Source organism: Anopheles nili, chromosome 3, assembly GCF_943737925.1.
Source record: "Anopheles nili chromosome 3, idAnoNiliSN_F5_01, whole genome shotgun sequence".
Classification (NCBI taxonomy): domain Eukaryota; kingdom Metazoa; phylum Arthropoda; class Insecta; order Diptera; family Culicidae; genus Anopheles; species Anopheles nili.
The window spans coordinates 75,654,699-75,671,707 of record NC_071292.1 but is presented as its reverse complement, the minus strand read 5'-3'; the positions used below and the strand labels follow the sequence as shown (position 1 = coordinate 75,671,707).

Here is a 17,009-nt window from a genome sequence, read left to right as displayed (position 1 = left end):
AATATTTAGTTGGTTTTAGAAGTCTGCCCTCGCCGTGGTTGGTCGGTAAAAGGAGAAATTTAGAAAACAAACGTTAGACGTGTTAAATTTCAATTTGTATGAATTTAACGCATATCAATCGAATAGTTTTATTGCTATTGCAGATTGAGACAAAGAATAATACACCGTGGAGCAAAACAATAGGTCAATATTGGGCTTATCTGTTGAACTCGTTATAACCCATCGCTTAGTGCCTCTCGTACGATAATTAAAAAGTGATCCGCTAGGATATCAGCGATTCGCTGGATAGTGTTGCTTAGTTGAATGAGTACTCTCAAATACTGGCTCTTGGTTGCATTTAGGTTTCTTACGCATTTCATTTGACAATTTAACCGTATCGGGCAGCTTACGCTAACTAGTGCTACTGCTGTAACCATCGGCGCCAGCATTTCGTCATCAGTGTCGTCGACTAACTATAGCAACCACCACGTAACGAATATTACAGAGGTGGTATGCGAAACGCTGCAAACGGAACTGTCTCATCATAATCATCATATTAACGCTGCCTGGCTTCAAGAAAGTGACTTCTGTGATAGCAACAGCACCATAAGTAGCAACACGATGTTGGATCTCGATCGTCATCCATTACCGGATCAACTTGGATTTCTAGTCCTTTCAGAAGATGGTTCAGTACATGCCTCCGGTGGCGAACTGGAGAACGATGAGCGTAGTGCTAGTATCATTAACAATCTGCTTACTCTCACCGAGAGGTAAGGCATAGTATATTCCGCATTTCAGATTCGATAAACGGTAATAATTTTCATTTCTAATTACAGTGTCGATTCAACTATGTTCAATGCACGTTCATGCAGAAAAATATCCATCGTATTCACTGATCATAGTTACACCATATGCCTTTCAAACAAACGTGTTTACGTCGTCAAGAAACGAAATCGGATGGACACTGGTGCGAATAACACAGGCGAACCGGAAGGCCATTCAATTCTAGCATAATTCTATGCGTCTATTTTAGAATAAAATAAACAAGCTTGTTCCGCAACTTCCTACCCATAGCTTATGCTTACTGTTGAGATATAACAAAATCGCAACATTTAGAACAATATTTGAGAAACACTTTGGTAGTACGATGGCTGTAGTTGATTATGAAGTTCTTCTTGACATAACCACTTGAACTTCATCTTAGTGTTTTTCAAATTGCTAGTTTTCTTTACTACGCTACGAAAAAAGAACACTTTGGCCCCTACCGTATCACTACGCTCATTTGAGGGGTATTTATACTTATAAAATCCAACCGGTGTATTGCCGTAGAATAAAACCTCGAGGGAGTCACCACAATGTTCCTTTAATATTCGTTCAGCTGTCTGCCGCAACGATTCCCCTGTTTTGTGCAGTCCCTGAGGCAGTAAGTAGTGGCTCTTCATACCTAATTTTTGTTCCACCAATAGAATAAGTGTTTGCTCCAATTTACGATCTAACGATTGCACGTCGTTCTTTGTGTCCGCCTCTGTAACACGTGAAGCCGGGTTGAAACGACCAAACTCTTCGTTGTACGCATCCTCTAGATCTTGTGCGGTTTGTTTCAATGCTTCTGAGTCGAGATCAATTTTACCCGCTTTTAAGAGCTCTAGCTGCCGTTTCTCGTTTTCTTTGCGTAACTCATGGTTAGATTTGAGGCTTTTTTCCAACTCCACTTGGCTTAACATTTCCTGTGTAACAATAAATAAGGAATTCTTGATGACAACAATTGATCATTGTACTTTAAACTTTACCTTAAATTTAGCCTCTATAGGAGTCAATGTTTTCGTAACGATGGGTAGCCGCTCGACGAGAACACCGGCGTACAAGTCCCACTTTTGATCTAGTTCTGGAGCTGTAGCTGTTACTTGTGTGTATGCCGCTCTGCTGGTAAATAAGCGTGTCATATTGCCAATTGAACGATATCCCAAAAATCGCATTTTTGTAACGGCAATAATGGATTTGTGGAATTGAGGAGAAAATATGGTGTACCAGAGTATTGCAATGTTGCTGTAATCGAATATGACAGTCCTCTTCAGTAAGCAGTCAAACATTCGATCCCAAATTACTGTCATTAATTTTGAAGGTTCCTCGAGCAAGATTGCAATCACCATTTCCCAGAAATAACTGTTTAAAAGTCATAAAAGGGGTAAAAAAATTACAGGATTACAACAGGATGAGAGATTTTTTTGTATGAATATTGTGTCATTAATTCCCTTTTGTTTAGGATGAATTAAAATTTGACTGTACATTTGCTCGATGAAAAATATGATTAAAAATTTAAGAGAAATGGTTTTGAGTATGTAACTACACTCTATTCGCTCCCCAATAAGTATTTTTTTGTAGAACCGCTATCTGACTTCAAGAATTAAAAATTTCATTGTCACTTGGGTCGCAACAGAGCGAGTCAATATGGCGTACCTAATGACAGCGCGATTTGTTTAAACCATTATTCCATTTCCCGACAGTGCTCGGTAAAGTCGTCGTGAAGTGTAATGGCTGTTCGGATAACGTGTCTCATCTAACTCTGCCATTCACCTCCATGTAAATCAGGATAATACTTTTGTAATCCACCATCTTGTTCGTCTTCGGCGGTGTTTTCAAACTTAAATTCAACGAGCTGCATCAACCTATCTTGGTTTAAATTGGTAGGAGAGCTTCCGATGTTTAAAGGGTGTTAATTATTAATTCAGCTTCGAGGAGCCTGTAATGATATAAAGTGGACAGTGTAACTGCACTTGAGATAAAGAGAAGAAACTGTGTTTCTAAAAAGAAGCTGTGCGTGGATTTCCACCATCTACCATCATAAGAAACCAGTGAACTCGTGGTCACCCTAGCGTCATGTCTAGCGGAATCCAGATTACGACCGACGATAAACCGGCGAGCGGACTGGTTACGCCGTCCAAGATGCCGAGTCCACCGGTGTCGGGGGTTCCTTCCAGCCCTTCGCATCTACAGCTGCCGTCACCGATAATTACGCGCCGTACCAGAACTGCATCGACGTGAGTAGACATTTGTTTTTCTTCTCCTTCAACTTAAAACACCCTTTAAGTTGCGCCTTGTCCATATTACATCGCAGTTATCGTAACTCAATTATGTGGGACTTATGTATCACGGCCGCGATAGCATGGGTCATCCAAGGTCAGACGCGTCACCGAGATGAATGGAACCAAAATCTAGCTCTTTAAAAAGAACCGAGCGAACTAATTCCGAAAGAGAGGAGTTTTTTCAAATCTAGCTAAACTCGTCCGAGATTTCGGATGCGTGTTTGTTTGCGCGTAGTTGTTTTATCTACGTTGCGTTTGCGGCATGATTGGTAAAAATCTGTGACAGGAAAAGGCAGAACCTCATGTAAGGCAACCTAGAGCGAGTTGCTTAGGTCGTAAAATCTACCACAAGAGGTGGACACGTTTCAGACGCCAATTGCTGCTGCCAAAGACTTATCGCATGATATTGAAAAATTCCGTGAAAATACCGCAGAGGAGGTATATTGCAGGGAATGAGTAGTAGTCTCGCTAGATGAATCGCAGCTTCGGTCGTATTTGAGGGATTTTGTTGTTTTCTCATAACAGAACGATGTTTGAAAGATACGTTGTGCTGTTAACTTCCATCCTCCAACATAGCAAATTATAACCATCCGTACATACAATTGACAGGAAGAGAAATTGGATAGAGACGGGCACCACAACGTGGTCGTTGTCGTTTACTACAATTTTTCGAGGTTATTTGAATCCGGTTCTGGAGGAAATGTTTGCCGTGACGCAATATTGTGACAAGCATCCATGCGTTGCAGCTAGTTAAAGAATGAAACAGATATGTCGTAAAACGATATCGATTGTTGGTTTGTTTTCAGTACCAGCGCCAAAATATTTAGACTCAATATATTTTTAAACCTTGATAGTGATGGTTTGGAGAGCTTCCGTCGAAGTCGCGTCAGGCTGTACGGAATCTAACGCACTTAAAAGATAAGATAGACCAAGATGAACTATCTCTCGTCCTTGGATTATGGGGCACTAATCTTATGATTCTTCTATTGATAATATGTAGACCAAACTACAGCGTTTAATGTAGCTATAAGTTGTGAACAACTAAGAAAATTAAACAAACAAATTAGATATTCGAATTTAGCTCTTATATTCCCAAAATGCTGTGTTTGGACATCAAACATAAAATCTTATTGTTTACATGTTGAAACCTAGTATACACATCCCAAAATTGCTTATGAGATATAGAAACTAACGAATGAACCTGCTAATTATACAATTGATTAGAATTCAAAATATCAACTTTATCATAATATTGAACACGTCATTGTTCATGAATTATAACTGTAAAATAAATCAGAATGCGTTAATTTTATTTATCGCTTCTTACAAATTACCGGAATGAATAATCGAAGAAAAACAGAACATGGTTTGCACAAACAAATAGATATGATGCTATTTTTACTTTGTTATACCAATAAACAGTGCCCCACACCGAAAACCGAGCTGACCAAGCTGATGAACCTTGAGATGGGATCGTTTGGTATGCCTATTGCGTGTTATACACGCCCGTCTGTCTTATATGTTCAATATAGGTCCCGGTAGTCCCGTAACTCAAGTATCATTCGATGTGTAGCATAAATGTGAATTGAGACAGTGGGGTATATTTTATCGTGCTTTATTATAGTAGATGCATAACTTTACCCCATCCACATTTTGGACAAATGTGGCTGCCAAATGACAATCGAATCGCGGTAATAATATACAAATGCAATACCTCCGTATCAGGAATTTTTGTATTTACCCGAAAAGTTAAGCAAGCACAATCAATGTTCCTCTTTGGGCGGTGCTCAATTTATTTGTATACTATTTTCGGTCCGTCGTCATTCCTCGCCAGACTGTGGAACATGTTATTCGGTAGCACTTAATTGTGACCATCACTGACGTAAATAACACAATAGCGGATGAGTAAAGCGAATGGGCAAGATCCACACGAAGTGACAACCCTGACAAACCGCGTTATTCGTCCAGTTGGAAGTTGTGAAATAACAATTTACTGGTACAGCGCTGATGAGCAGCTAGACGCATGCTCCACACTATCTCGCAACCAAAGTCGGTGGTAAACAGTTTATTACCCGGAGGTTGAAGCGAAATGTTACGAATGAACGATTTACAAGCACAGAAGTTGGTTCAGGCATAAAAGCATGCAACCGCACGAACGCATTATGGAAAGGTATGGAAAAAAATATTTAACATCAATAATGATTTTCCCAATAAATTACTGAACGTGTTTTGAAAAAAGTTTAAGTGTCAGAAATTCTAAAAAAACCTTGTTTGTACGCCTGAAAAGCACTCAGCTTGGGCAGGATTAACATTTACCCATCGCCGTCGGAAAATAAAAAGGAAAATAGCAACAATTCTTTCTTGCACGTTCTTAACGTGTCTATTATCTTCTGTGCGAAATGACGGAAGAAAACGGAAAAGCAGTGGAAAATGGCCTTAGAACTTTTATTTCCTCACCCTTTCCACATCGTTTACTGGTTGAATTGGCAATTCTATTTACCTCACCGTTTTTATCATCGGAGATGATTTTTCCTTTCACCTGTGAGTCATTTCCACTACGACCAGACAAAGCAGCAATTCTTTTACAACCCAGTGGAGGACTTGCAAATAAAGCGAAAACAAAATCCAAAAGGTTGTCCCTTACTTAGTCACGTTGGAATGCTTTGAATCCTTATGGTTCGGTTCGCCACTCCCTGAGGACAATTCTCCGTTCCGTTGCATATGCATGGTATACATTGGCTGATCCTTTTCCTGGGTTTCTGTAGGGAGTACCGTGCAATACCGCGCATCCAAGTCCAGTTGAGGGGCAACCTCTCACCGCCGGAAGTGAGCCTCTCTATTCATTTTTCTTTTCGATCTACAGGACTCGAAGACTCTGGGTAGAATAAATATCGTAAAGTGAGCATTTTTCACCTTCGATGCGAAAAATTGGCTCTCCTCAAGAGGATGGTGTGGCGGCGTTTTTCTGTTTGCCGGGCTGACTGACTGATAACACAGCGTAATGAGCCTGTGGGTTTACCCAACAAGCATTAAGACAGGACAAATTGCGTGTCTGTTTGTTGCATTCCACGATTCCAACCGCATTCACATCCGCATCGGCATGTGCATGTATCTTTGAGTACGGGCACGAACCATCGGCAGTGAATACGTATAACAAACTTACTCCTCTCGTACTTGATCTGACGAGTATGTAGCTTCAGGGACAGAATTAAGGAGAATTAAATTAAATTAAATTATGTTATATTCTTGGTGTTATTTTGCAAGATGTAAAGTATATTTTAAGCATGTTAACCAATCATTACTGTCATTATTAACATATTAATTTTGTGTGTGTAAATGTGAGATTCAAATTTTCTGCAGTGCTCAACTACCTTTATTTTGTACAGAATACTTGTTGTTCAAAAGAGTTTCATAAACCGAAGATGTTACATTAAATGTATGTATTTTTGAAACTGTACATTCAGATCAAGTGGAGGTTCAATTTCTCCAACAACATAATGTGTACAACAATTTTTACCCATTGAGCTCGTAGGGATTGCATCAAGATTCCGTTCCCGCATCATTCGTTTCCATTCCCGCATCATTCTCAACATACGAGCTAAACAAGAGTGATAGGTTGCGGAAAAGGTACACATATCGGTACAAACTGCAAATCATTGTCTGGGATACGGCCATCTTGTTAGTCTTTGCCGGCAGTGGCTTGCCTTGATGGAGGCGCCTGGTGGAAGAAAGCAAATCAAAAAATAATTCACAACCGTAGAAACGCTATTAACAATCACAAAAGCATGGTAGTTAGTCTAGCTTTTGGTGGATTTAATAGGTGATGAGCATAACGACACCTAAATACAATATCATGTAGAAGTACCATCAAAGGCAGACGATCAGACTAGGAAGTAAAAATATAGTAGCAGAAAAATCGACCGTGAAAATGATGTGGAAAATCAATGGCAAGTAGGACAAGGAGGTCGTGCGTGAACGTGATGCTGCACGCTTGATGGGTGAGCATGATGCCGTTTGTACTCGTACAAGAAAGCGTTAAGCTGTTTCAAGTGCTTGCAAAAAAACACGAAAGCTCTCTTAGACGGAATCCGATTGAGGAGCCTTGTCACGCTCTTTTTTCGACCACTCGTTGGAATTCATGACGATGGGCTTAGCCTGCATTACTGATCGTAACTGATGTTCCTAAGGAAAAAGAAAAAGAAAAAGGTATCATCAAGAAAAGAATAGAAATATTTATCTAAATATGAACATACGGGAAAATGCGCTTTAGCATCTTAGAACTGACGTCGAAAGTGCGAAAAATATAAAAAATCCAGCCTTTCAAAATTTGCAAGAATTTTCACGGAATATGGTTCAATGAGAGAAATAGAAAGAGAGAGAGAGAGAGAGAGAGAGAGAGAGAGAGAGAGAGTGAGCGAAAGAGAAACAGAGAAGGAAATACTGCCGCTCTCTAGGTGATGGTATCGTTTTCGATTCACTTTCTACTTTTCCTTAACACACGAAAATCGACTTGTGAAGAGATTCTCTAATTTAATGAAAATGATTTAGCATTTTCCGTTCGCTACCAATCGAGAAGCGAGAGTTAACGGGTTTCATGCTCTAGTGTTTTGTTTTCGCCAATTGCGAGCTTCTCGTCCTATATTTGCTCTTCGAATAAGGATGTTAAAAATTTGCTTAAAAAAATACGATGAAATAAAGGAATTATTCGTTTAGTAGATATGGCAACAAGCATAGAGAATATCATTTTTTCGATTTATTTGTTTTATTGAGGTATTTCATTTTGGTGTGTCACTTGAGACGAGTTTTATATTTTGTAGACTGGCAGATGGATGTTTTGGTTTGGTTAAACTTATAACCAAAGATGTTTTGGTTAAACTTATAACCAAATTGTAATTAAATAAAGCTGTAAATATTATATAGGTAGTAGATAAATCAACGAATGGTCACATTTGAGAAATAAACATCTTTAGATGATAAAACTTTTCACGTATTGGATACTTTTTATATTTTTGTATTCTCTCCCTGTGAGAAACTTATTCAAGTTTATACTATAGTTTTGATACACAAATAGAACTCATGGTCAAGGATCATTATATATTTTTATGTCATTCAAATTATTCAAATTGGTTCGATTATGTACACCAACATCCGAAATATATTTGTTTTGCGACAAACAATTTAATCTTTCTTAATTTCTTTTACTTTGATGGAAAAGTTTGGCTGATCGCATAGGTTACTCTACCCGTGTCAATTTTAGCAATACTCTGTTCCAAGCTTTTGGTATTTTGGCTGATTTCTTATTCTTAGGTTCACTGATGGAGGTTGAGTAAATGAAATAGGTTCAATTTGTGTTCTATAGGGTCAAAAACATGTTTTTGACTATATACTCATGACGTGACTATACTTGCCACAAATGCGGTTGAGAGAGCACGCAAGCTATTGATAAAATGTCACTTGGAAATCTCGGCTACGCGGTTCCTTTTCAAGCGGCATAATTAAGCACCGCAAACCTTTTCGATAAGCTCCCGGCTGTTGAATCCACTCCTTTTGCTATCTATTTTCGCTTCATCTTGTGGTTGCTCAATCGAAAACTCAATTAAAAGTGATTCACAATTTTGAAAGCGTGCATGCATGTTCTCGAAATGGGATATCTGAAATCAGTCCTTTCACTCCAATAAAGTGTCTGTATTTTGTGTCTATCTTACAGTCCTTCCAGAGATTCCAGTCCTTTTTCCTAGCTGCTATTGACCGGTTTGACACAATGACCGGATAAATTTATCGTGCAATACATTCATGACTTCATGCCGGTTTTAATTATAATCGTAATCCTTCTCCGGATAATGTTCGGTACTGGAAATTTTCTTTACGAAGGCACATTGCTCACGTTATTCGTGCTTTCAATAGTTACCTGGAAAGCGTAGTTGTATTTTTTCCCACATTTCGATTCAAGATCAGCAAAATAGGATGAGAAAATCGTGTCATATTGAATACCATTTTCGAACTGGGAGTGTGCTGGAGCGGGACAATAAAGTGGGGAGTGATGAAGCATCTAACAGGGATCTATTTTTACCAACCAATTGGCTTTGGCAGCGCAATAGTTGGCCACCGTGTGGCTTCGCTGTTTCGTTTTGCCACCGTTTTCTCGATTCTGGCCTTCGGACGTCCGGATGTTCAATCTTTTGGAGGTGAGGTCATCCGGTTCACGTATCCGGTACGGCAAGACAAAGCGGAACATTCCATCGTTGATGACCGGCTGGGGAGGTGTGTCGGAAACATTTCACACGTTTTTTTCCAAGAATGTTTCTAATCTTCGGACCTGCAAATCTTGGAAAAACGCTGACTAATCTAATCTGCAAATCTTGGAAAAACGCTGATCATCTTTATTGGTACATTGGTACAGTGTGGTCTCCCGATCGGTTTATCTTACTTTCCTTTTCAGTGAGACTTTGCTACGACAAATTAGCAAATCAAAAATTAAATTGAATTTTATCCTTTATTATAAGCAAAACTACCCAACTTTTTATGTAGGCTTTACCGAGTTTGGAATAGAAAATGTATTAATCATCAAACAATATAGTGGATTGTTTCAAAAGGACCTCCGCAAACAGCCGGTCTGGAATGCCGGAAAATTTTTATGAGTTTTTACTTTGCGTATTTCTGCATTGCTTGGCATGAAAATCAAAGCTACTAAAGGAAGTGAAACGCATTCGAATGTGACACGCGATGAACACTGCACGTGGGGTCAATAAAGCTCTTCACGTTAATACATGCGACGACACGTCCGTGTTGGCCACTATCCACTGGCGATAGAACGTAACTCGCACAAAGACAGCTGGCCAGTCAGCTTCGCATCCAAGAACCGAGCCGAAGGAATACAGTCCCACCAGCAATGAGTTTCCTCCGTCGGCCACGGTCATCGGGCCACCAATGTCTCCATCACAGGGTCCCCGTGCGCCGAGATAGTGCATGCAGAGCTTCTGACCGTCAATTAGTCCACCCCAAGCCGTATCGTGGCAGTCGGCATTGGTCATGATCGGATTCTGCACGTACCGTAACACATCCGAGAAAGAAGTACTCGAATCTGACGTCCTTCCGAAGCCACTTGCCGTGGCCATGGCGCCGGCAAACGTGCGCGCATCTCCGACTTCCGGTAAACGAACCGGCTGGATGCGATCGGTGAATGCAACCGACTCGGATAGTTGAATTACGGCAATGTTGTTGCGGAAAATAACACCGAGGAAATCTTCGTGCAGGCGCACGCTACTGGAAGTGAAGCTGATTCGGACTTGACCGGCTTCTGCCTCATTCTGAAGGTTCTGCGCACCAAGGACGATCACACCACCTGACGTGCCTTCGACGCATACGCCTGCTGTCAGAACGAAATTACTGGATAATAGAATACCTCCACACAAGGCCTGGCCGCTCTCTAAATCTGACAGAACTGCCACCTGTACAATGAGATGTAGAATCAACAAATGTAGAATCAACAAATTCCTAGCATCAACAGGTTTAATTGCTAATACTGTCCGTACCTGGTAAGGAATTTGCCCTGCGTTAGCGATGGACCCGCCGACGATGCGCACCGATGGAGCTTGGTCGCTACCGATCGATTGTTGCTTCCTAAGCTGTTCCACTCGAGCAACAATGTGTGGGAATTCACCAATGGGCCTGACCCGGCTCCAATCGATTGCACTCTGGAAATGGGTTGCTTCGACCGACGTTGTGAATATATCTGAGAGCAATAGGGTAGCCGTGGCCAGCAGAAATAGTTTAAATTTTGTCATTATTCTGTTGAACAAAACACGTTTACTTCGCTTGAAGAACCGATGCAAACTGCATCTGAGAATCGTTGGATCTGAGTATCCCAGGTCCAAATGGGGAGCTGTTGGTGGCTTGTGTCCGGAAGGAGGTCGTAAAGATTATAGTCCGAGGCGGGCGGTATACGGCAATGGCCAGAGCTTATCGAGGTTCACGCGCACCTGTACAAAATTGGTTTTTAATCTAAGACTTAGCAGTGCTTATCCACGTTCAGTGCGAAAGTCATGCATATATCTAGCGTGGGGTAAATGGAAAGTGACCGAACGATAACTACGAGACGAAAGACGACGAAACAAGTCAAATTTATTTATAGTTCATTTTTCGAACGATAGGGTAGATACGGCTTGCGAGGCATTCAGCTTGCAATGCATCTCAATTATTTGCATTAGGGAAAAAACTATCCAACTTTCATTATTATTTGCATTTACATTATTATATAATAGGATATAACGCAACTGATTGCGTTCATTTTTCTCACCTTTTGGGTTAGACGGCACATACTTTGTGGGTGCGTAGAGATTTCCTTTACAGAAAACGTTGGAGCCTTGAGGCCTTACTTTGGGTAGGGAGACCCTCAATGCTGTTGAGCTGAGAACATCGGATGTTAAGTTAACCTGACATTCTGTCCTTAGTCCAGGTTTAATTGGCTTTATTTCCACTCAAGTATGATTGTGATATATCCAGCTTATTGAATAAACATGATTATAAAAAGAATCGAATTTGCGTTACAGTTAATATTTAATATTTGTTCACGGGTATTTTATTTTTCTTCAACCCGTTATTATGCCAGTAGTATGTTAGCAACATAACAGTCTGGATTACAGTTGGATGTTTAGCCGATATGCATGCTACATATATGATAGACTGTATAGATGTTCAGCTGTTTTGTATTTTTTGGTGCTGGTTCTCTCAATTAGCAGTTATTGTCTAATCAAATTGATAGATTGGGTTTTTAGCAAAACATAAATTAATTAATACTTTATAAAGGATGGAAATCATAACGGAAGTATTTAGATACAATTTATGTTCTGTTGAAACTTTTATGTTTTGTTGATTAATGTCATAAAGGAAGGTGTAAAAAATATTTCCTATCAGACGAAAGCCCATCTAGAATGGTGCTGGCATGCATTGTCGAGATGGTCGTATAAATGGTCTGATTTTAGAGTGTGCTGCCGGTGCTATCGTTAGAGTTCTACATTCTGCGGATTGGAATGCCATTCAACACTCCTTGCTTGACATTCTCGGCGTATTTGTTACTAGGCAAGGGAGGGACAGAAGGAATGAATGATGCATGGAATGAAAGGACTTTCTTTCCACTCCTCTTGTGTGACTAAAGAGCCTCTGACATGTCAACGATCCTTAAAGCACGGCTACAGGCAGCCGGATGTTGTTAGGTCGTTGCTTTCATCACCATCCGCTTTAATAGCATCAGTAAAACAAGCTTTCAGGACCGATTAAAATGCACCCATCTGTTTGACGAAAGATTTGCTTGCGATTATGCGCATTAGGTAACGGAAGTTGCAATACTCACTTTGGCCCCGAGCTATTATTAGCTGCTATTATTTATAGTCTCCATCATCCAGCAATCCTTGTGATCTATGTATCTACCGCTTTCCTTTCCAAAAGTACTGACTCGTTTTAAAGAAGCAACCCCAAGCAAATGAATCGCAATAGAGGCGAATGTAGCCACGCCGGCTCAAAGTCTCTATAAAAATACACAAAAAAAAAAAATGAATCGCAAACTCCGCAGGCTCTATCCCGTGTCACTCATTAAGGCTGGACACGTGCGTTCCGTGTTTGTCTAGAGAATTTTTAATTCCACCCTCCATTTTTCGTGAAATAACCGAGGGTGAAATATCCTTGGCTCGTTTACCATATGCCGTGTACGATGACTGAACTAGCTATAGTCTCTCTTATCAGAGCTCATAAAACGTCGTTGTAAGTGCTATGTTGCAAGCTATGTCTTATACATCATTCATGAGACTGTCAGAAAGCCACTTCGCTTTTGAAGGATGAGTTTAGCTCACTTCCAGCACCACCGACTAAGAGACTGAACTGAGTTGCATTATACTCACCGTGCACATGCATTTGAATGGCAACTCCAAAGGTGTTCCTTACAAAGGCATTCGCCTGTACGAAAGTAAGTTGCTGCTTATATCACTCAGTATGCAACATCGACTGAGCCTAGTTTTAAGTGTTTCCGATTTTGTTTGTTTCGTTAATAACCTTGCATCTTTTTTGTTGTATACTAGCTTCAAATATTGGCAACATATCAGCTACCCTGCCCTAATCATTGAACTAGAATGTGATGAGCTTCTTTTTAATTCTTTGAGTGGTACGGGTAGTACAATTGGAAGGATTTAAAACCTTAATATAATCAAGCATATGTGCGCAACCTCTAATTTACATGCCACATGTTTAACAACTGCCATGAATCTCGTTCATCTCACGTGATGAACCTTTAACGTAATTAGCACACATATGGATTTGATGATTCTGCATTAATCGAAACTGCATGCTTTTTGAACGTCAAAACGTGTAGCTGTTCCTCCCATGGAGAGGGAGTCCATAGTTCGTACTTTTGTCAATTCGTTTCAAAAGTAATCAAATCAGTTGGGTTAACTGTGGGGGGTAATCTAATCCAAGTTTAGGCAGAAGGTTGACGAATGTTGCAAGATCCGAGCTTCGAAATGCAAGACCACATTCGGACCGAGAGGGCAACTTGCTATTCTTTCCCCTCTGTTCATTCGGTTCACCTTCATTCTTTTATTGAGGAGCTTGTATTGTGTTATTTTTCTGTTTCAATATTGACGGATGCGTTTTATTTTCTTTCCTCTTCCAGATCCGATCGTGCTATGCGCAACCCGATCGAGGAAGGCAAGGTAAAGTCTTTCAGCAGAAGCAAAGGCCATGGCTTCATCGTACCGAACGCCGGAGGAGACGACATTTTTGTGCACATCTCCGAGTAAGTAGTAGTCCACCCATGGGTGAATTCATTTATCATTGATCAGTCATTGATCGCGAAGTCGCCTATATTTTGTAACTATTTTTGTTTTCGGTTTGTGATCCCTCAGCATCGAGGGCGAATATGTGCCTCTGCCGGGGGACGAAGTCAGTTATCGGCTCTGTTCAATCCCACCGAAATACGAGAAGGTACAGGCCATCCACGTTCAGATAACGCACCTGACACCAGAGAAGCATTCACGCTGGGAGACGTCGATGGGGCACGATGACGGGCATCGGTTGCATTAGTAATGGTAGCTCAAATTGTTGCCGCCGGGCCAAACATACCATCAGCAGCAGCATGTATCACCTGATAGGTATTATTGACGTCGGTGGTCGATAAATCATTCGATTTTGCTTACGAAAATAGCGGTTACGATACGATGATGCAAGTGTTTCAAGTATGCACATATATTGCAACGCGGCCACAAATTGAAAGAAAACATTAAAAATTTGTGTTACTATACTAGATAGGAAGTAGATGGGTAGTGCTCACACTTCACCGGCTTACGTGAAAGGCATGTTAATTTTCGATAAACCCGACCCGGCGTAAACGTTTGCAAGGCTCGTGTTCGCGATAGTCGTTTCTAGGGAGTTATGATAAAATGTGCACCATAATTTTATGAATCAAGTCAAGATAGAAGTAGCCAATAAATGAAATGAGAGCTGTAATGAAATGAGCTTTGCTGCATTATGGATATCAATTGAAATGCGGAGTGGCTGGTAAACCAGAAATGTCAAAATGCAGAACGTAAAAGAATGAACACTATTAGGGGACTAAGTCTTTCTGCCGATAGAGTTTCCATGGGACTTATTACTACTTGTATTACATTGCGTAGAACGTTTCCAAATCTATTGTACAACGAAAATTTAAGATGAAAACAAACTCCTATTACGGACACATATAAGGATAACTATATTTGTTTTGTAAGGTTTTGCAAAAAACATCTTACTTTAAGTTATTTACCTTACCAAATCACAAACACATTTATTCAAATCAATTTAGGGTAGTTATGTGGCGACAGCAAAAAAGTAGACCATATAAGCTGTTTGTGGCACAGGCGAGTTAGAAAAATTATTACAGAAAACGTATGCAGAAAATTTTTGTAAGAATTTATGGAGTGAAAAATACGTGTCAACTCGCGGATATGTGTATGAAAATTGAACACGATAAAGCAAGTCAATGTTCAGAAGGAACGCATAGAATACGCAAATTCGTTGCGCAGCTGAAGAGCAGCGTGACGGTGTGCCTATATGTACGTGAATTTTGGAGTCATTTTTGGGTCTCGCCAGCAAAGCATAGGTTACGTCAAAAGCGCAGGGATATCTGCTTGTAGCTAAGACTTGTTCTACATTTAGCTTCCTTTTCCTGGTAGCTTTTTTTGGGGTGATTAAATATGGCGTGCACAGATTCTACTATATGTGTAATGAAAAAAACGATAATATAACGCCAGATTAGTAAACATACGATACAAAAAATAGTAAGACATTGAATTGAAACATAACGGAAGAATGCGGTTAATGCCCCCGCCCCAGGACCCTCCAACGCTCCATCCAAGGTTTTTTAAGGACTAACAAAGTGCGTGTTAGAGCACGGAGCGAACAGTGATAATCACATAAACCACATATAACCAGGTTCAGCACAACGTTCACAGCTTTATAGATAGTGCAATCGCTATCGGAAGAGACATTGGAAGGCTGTTTTCCCCCGAGTAAGGGCAGCAAAGCTTTACCTATTGCCATGAAAAGCATCCAAATAGTATTTTATGCTAGGTAAAGACCATTCCTTCTCTTCTTACTCTATACGTAATCAGATTGTCAGCGGATAATCGGTTTGATTGCAACGCGCATACCTTGAAAATGTTGCGTACCTTTTGCATAAGCAAGGATAAAAAAACAACTTCATAAATTCAACACACTATTCAACCGGTTGCTGGTTTCCAAAGGATGCCTACACGTGATCATAATAAGGATTTAACCATACCTCATAGCGCACAACCGCCCAGTGGAACGATTCCATTCCAGCTTGGGCATTCTTTTAATTTCTAACTCAAAAATCATCCCACATTCGAACAAAAGCATATACGTACAGAATAATCGGAAGGAAAGTGTAAAGGCAATAACCTTTCGTAAGAAATAAGCTATCATAATACACCAATTTCAAAGAAGCATAAGTAGTCTCCAGTGAAACATATACATACCAAACACCTGACAGCCCGTTTTCTGCTAATTCGATTCTGCCTTAACTCTACCGGTGGTCACTTGGTTGTTGACCGGCGGTGCGGTGGGAATTAAAACAAAAATCCTAGCGAAACTCCACGTGGACCAAACATTGAACAAACCCAACATAGTTCTCCAGCCAAATTTGCTTGCCCCAAAGCTCGTACCGCCATTTTGGTGGTAATTTTAATCATGTTAAGGCGTGGAGATGGGTTTCTAACTGGTAGCAAGAAGGGTGAAAATAAATTTACCCTTCATTCTTTTTTTTTTCTCTTAAGGATGAAAAATCAAAGCAGTACGCGTCTTCGCCCTTTAAGAGACGCTTTCCAAAATGCAATCAAATTTCAGCGCATGACTCTGAACCATTCGGGGTCGTGAATTCATCGGAAGAAAGATGTTTTGGTAAAATACACCACAGTCGATAAAAGAAAATAGAATAATTTCATAATCCTACCTCACCCAAAATGTAGCATTTCTTTTTATTCCAATCTGCGACCATGCGTCCTTTAGTTCCTATGAATCATGTCGATGTCGGCAGTTTTTTGTCGCTTCAGCGTTTTCAGCAATTTGTTTAATAATTTCAACGCTTTATACCCGTCCAAAAGCTCTAACGTAAACCCACACCATATCGAAATATAAGCGTGGAAGTTAATTAAATTTGCGAAGAAGGATCGGTTTTGGTCTTTTTTTTTAATAACACTGTCTCGCACATGAGATATTAGAATAGAAAATATTTTCATGGTTCCCTTTTTTGTAATTTTACTTTACTTTTGCAATCATTATGCTAAGATATAAAGTTATTTTTAATTCACATTCGATTGGATTTCGAATATAGGCATCAGGTACCAAAATATTTGCTTAACCACAGAAATAGAATTCGACTTGAAACATCGCATATTCCTCCTT

The 17,009-nt window shown here is 40.1% G+C and overlaps 3 protein-coding genes across 3 annotated transcripts; 2 read left to right on the top strand and 1 right to left on the bottom strand.

Moving 5' to 3' along the window:
• The first annotated feature begins 46 nt into the window (after positions 1-46).
• On the top strand, positions 47-998 carry LOC128723395 (ragulator complex protein LAMTOR4 homolog). Its single transcript, XM_053817128.1, has 2 exons — positions 47-749; positions 816-998. Exons 1-2 carry the CDS (start codon positions 601-603, stop codon positions 991-993), a joined length of 327 nt encoding a protein of 108 aa, XP_053673103.1. The 5' UTR covers positions 47-600; the 3' UTR covers positions 994-998.
• On the bottom strand, positions 978-1,955 carry LOC128723394 (39S ribosomal protein L46, mitochondrial). Its single transcript, XM_053817127.1, has 2 exons — positions 1,770-1,955; positions 978-1,706 (listed from the first exon to the last, which is right to left on the bottom strand). The coding sequence occupies exons 1-2, from the start codon at positions 1,953-1,955 to the stop codon at positions 1,092-1,094; spliced, it is 801 nt and encodes a 266-aa protein (XP_053673102.1). The 3' UTR covers positions 978-1,091.
• A 793-nt stretch (positions 1,956-2,748) lies between these two features.
• Positions 2,749-14,132, top strand: LOC128727119 (cold shock domain-containing protein CG9705). The gene is made up of 3 exons (XM_053820987.1): positions 2,749-3,017; positions 13,723-13,845; positions 13,955-14,132. Exons 1-3 carry the CDS (start codon positions 2,857-2,859, stop codon positions 14,130-14,132), a joined length of 462 nt encoding a protein of 153 aa, XP_053676962.1. The 5' UTR covers positions 2,749-2,856.
• The last annotated feature ends 2,877 nt before the right edge of the window (positions 14,133-17,009 follow it).

Bases quoted from the DNA above. Each gene is read 5' to 3' on its own strand.
- LOC128723394 (XM_053817127.1), bottom strand. From the start codon at position 1,955: ATGCGATTTTTGGGATATCGTTCAATTGGCAATATGACACGCTTATTT. The intron at 1,707-1,769 runs GTAAAGTTTAAA...ATTGTTACACAG, and splicing joins CTATAGAGGCTAAATTTAAG to GAAATGTTAAGCCAAGTGGA.
- LOC128727119 (XM_053820987.1), top strand. From the start codon at position 2,857: ATGTCTAGCGGAATCCAGATTACGACCGACGATAAACCGGCGAGCGGA. The intron at 3,018-13,722 runs GTGAGTAGACAT...TTCCTCTTCCAG, and splicing joins CGTACCAGAACTGCATCGAC to ATCCGATCGTGCTATGCGCA. The intron at 13,846-13,954 runs GTAAGTAGTAGT...GTGATCCCTCAG, and splicing joins ATTTTTGTGCACATCTCCGA to CATCGAGGGCGAATATGTGC.
- LOC128723395 (XM_053817128.1), top strand. From the start codon at position 601: ATGTTGGATCTCGATCGTCATCCATTACCGGATCAACTTGGATTTCTA. The intron at 750-815 runs GTAAGGCATAGT...TTCTAATTACAG, and splicing joins CTGCTTACTCTCACCGAGAG to TGTCGATTCAACTATGTTCA.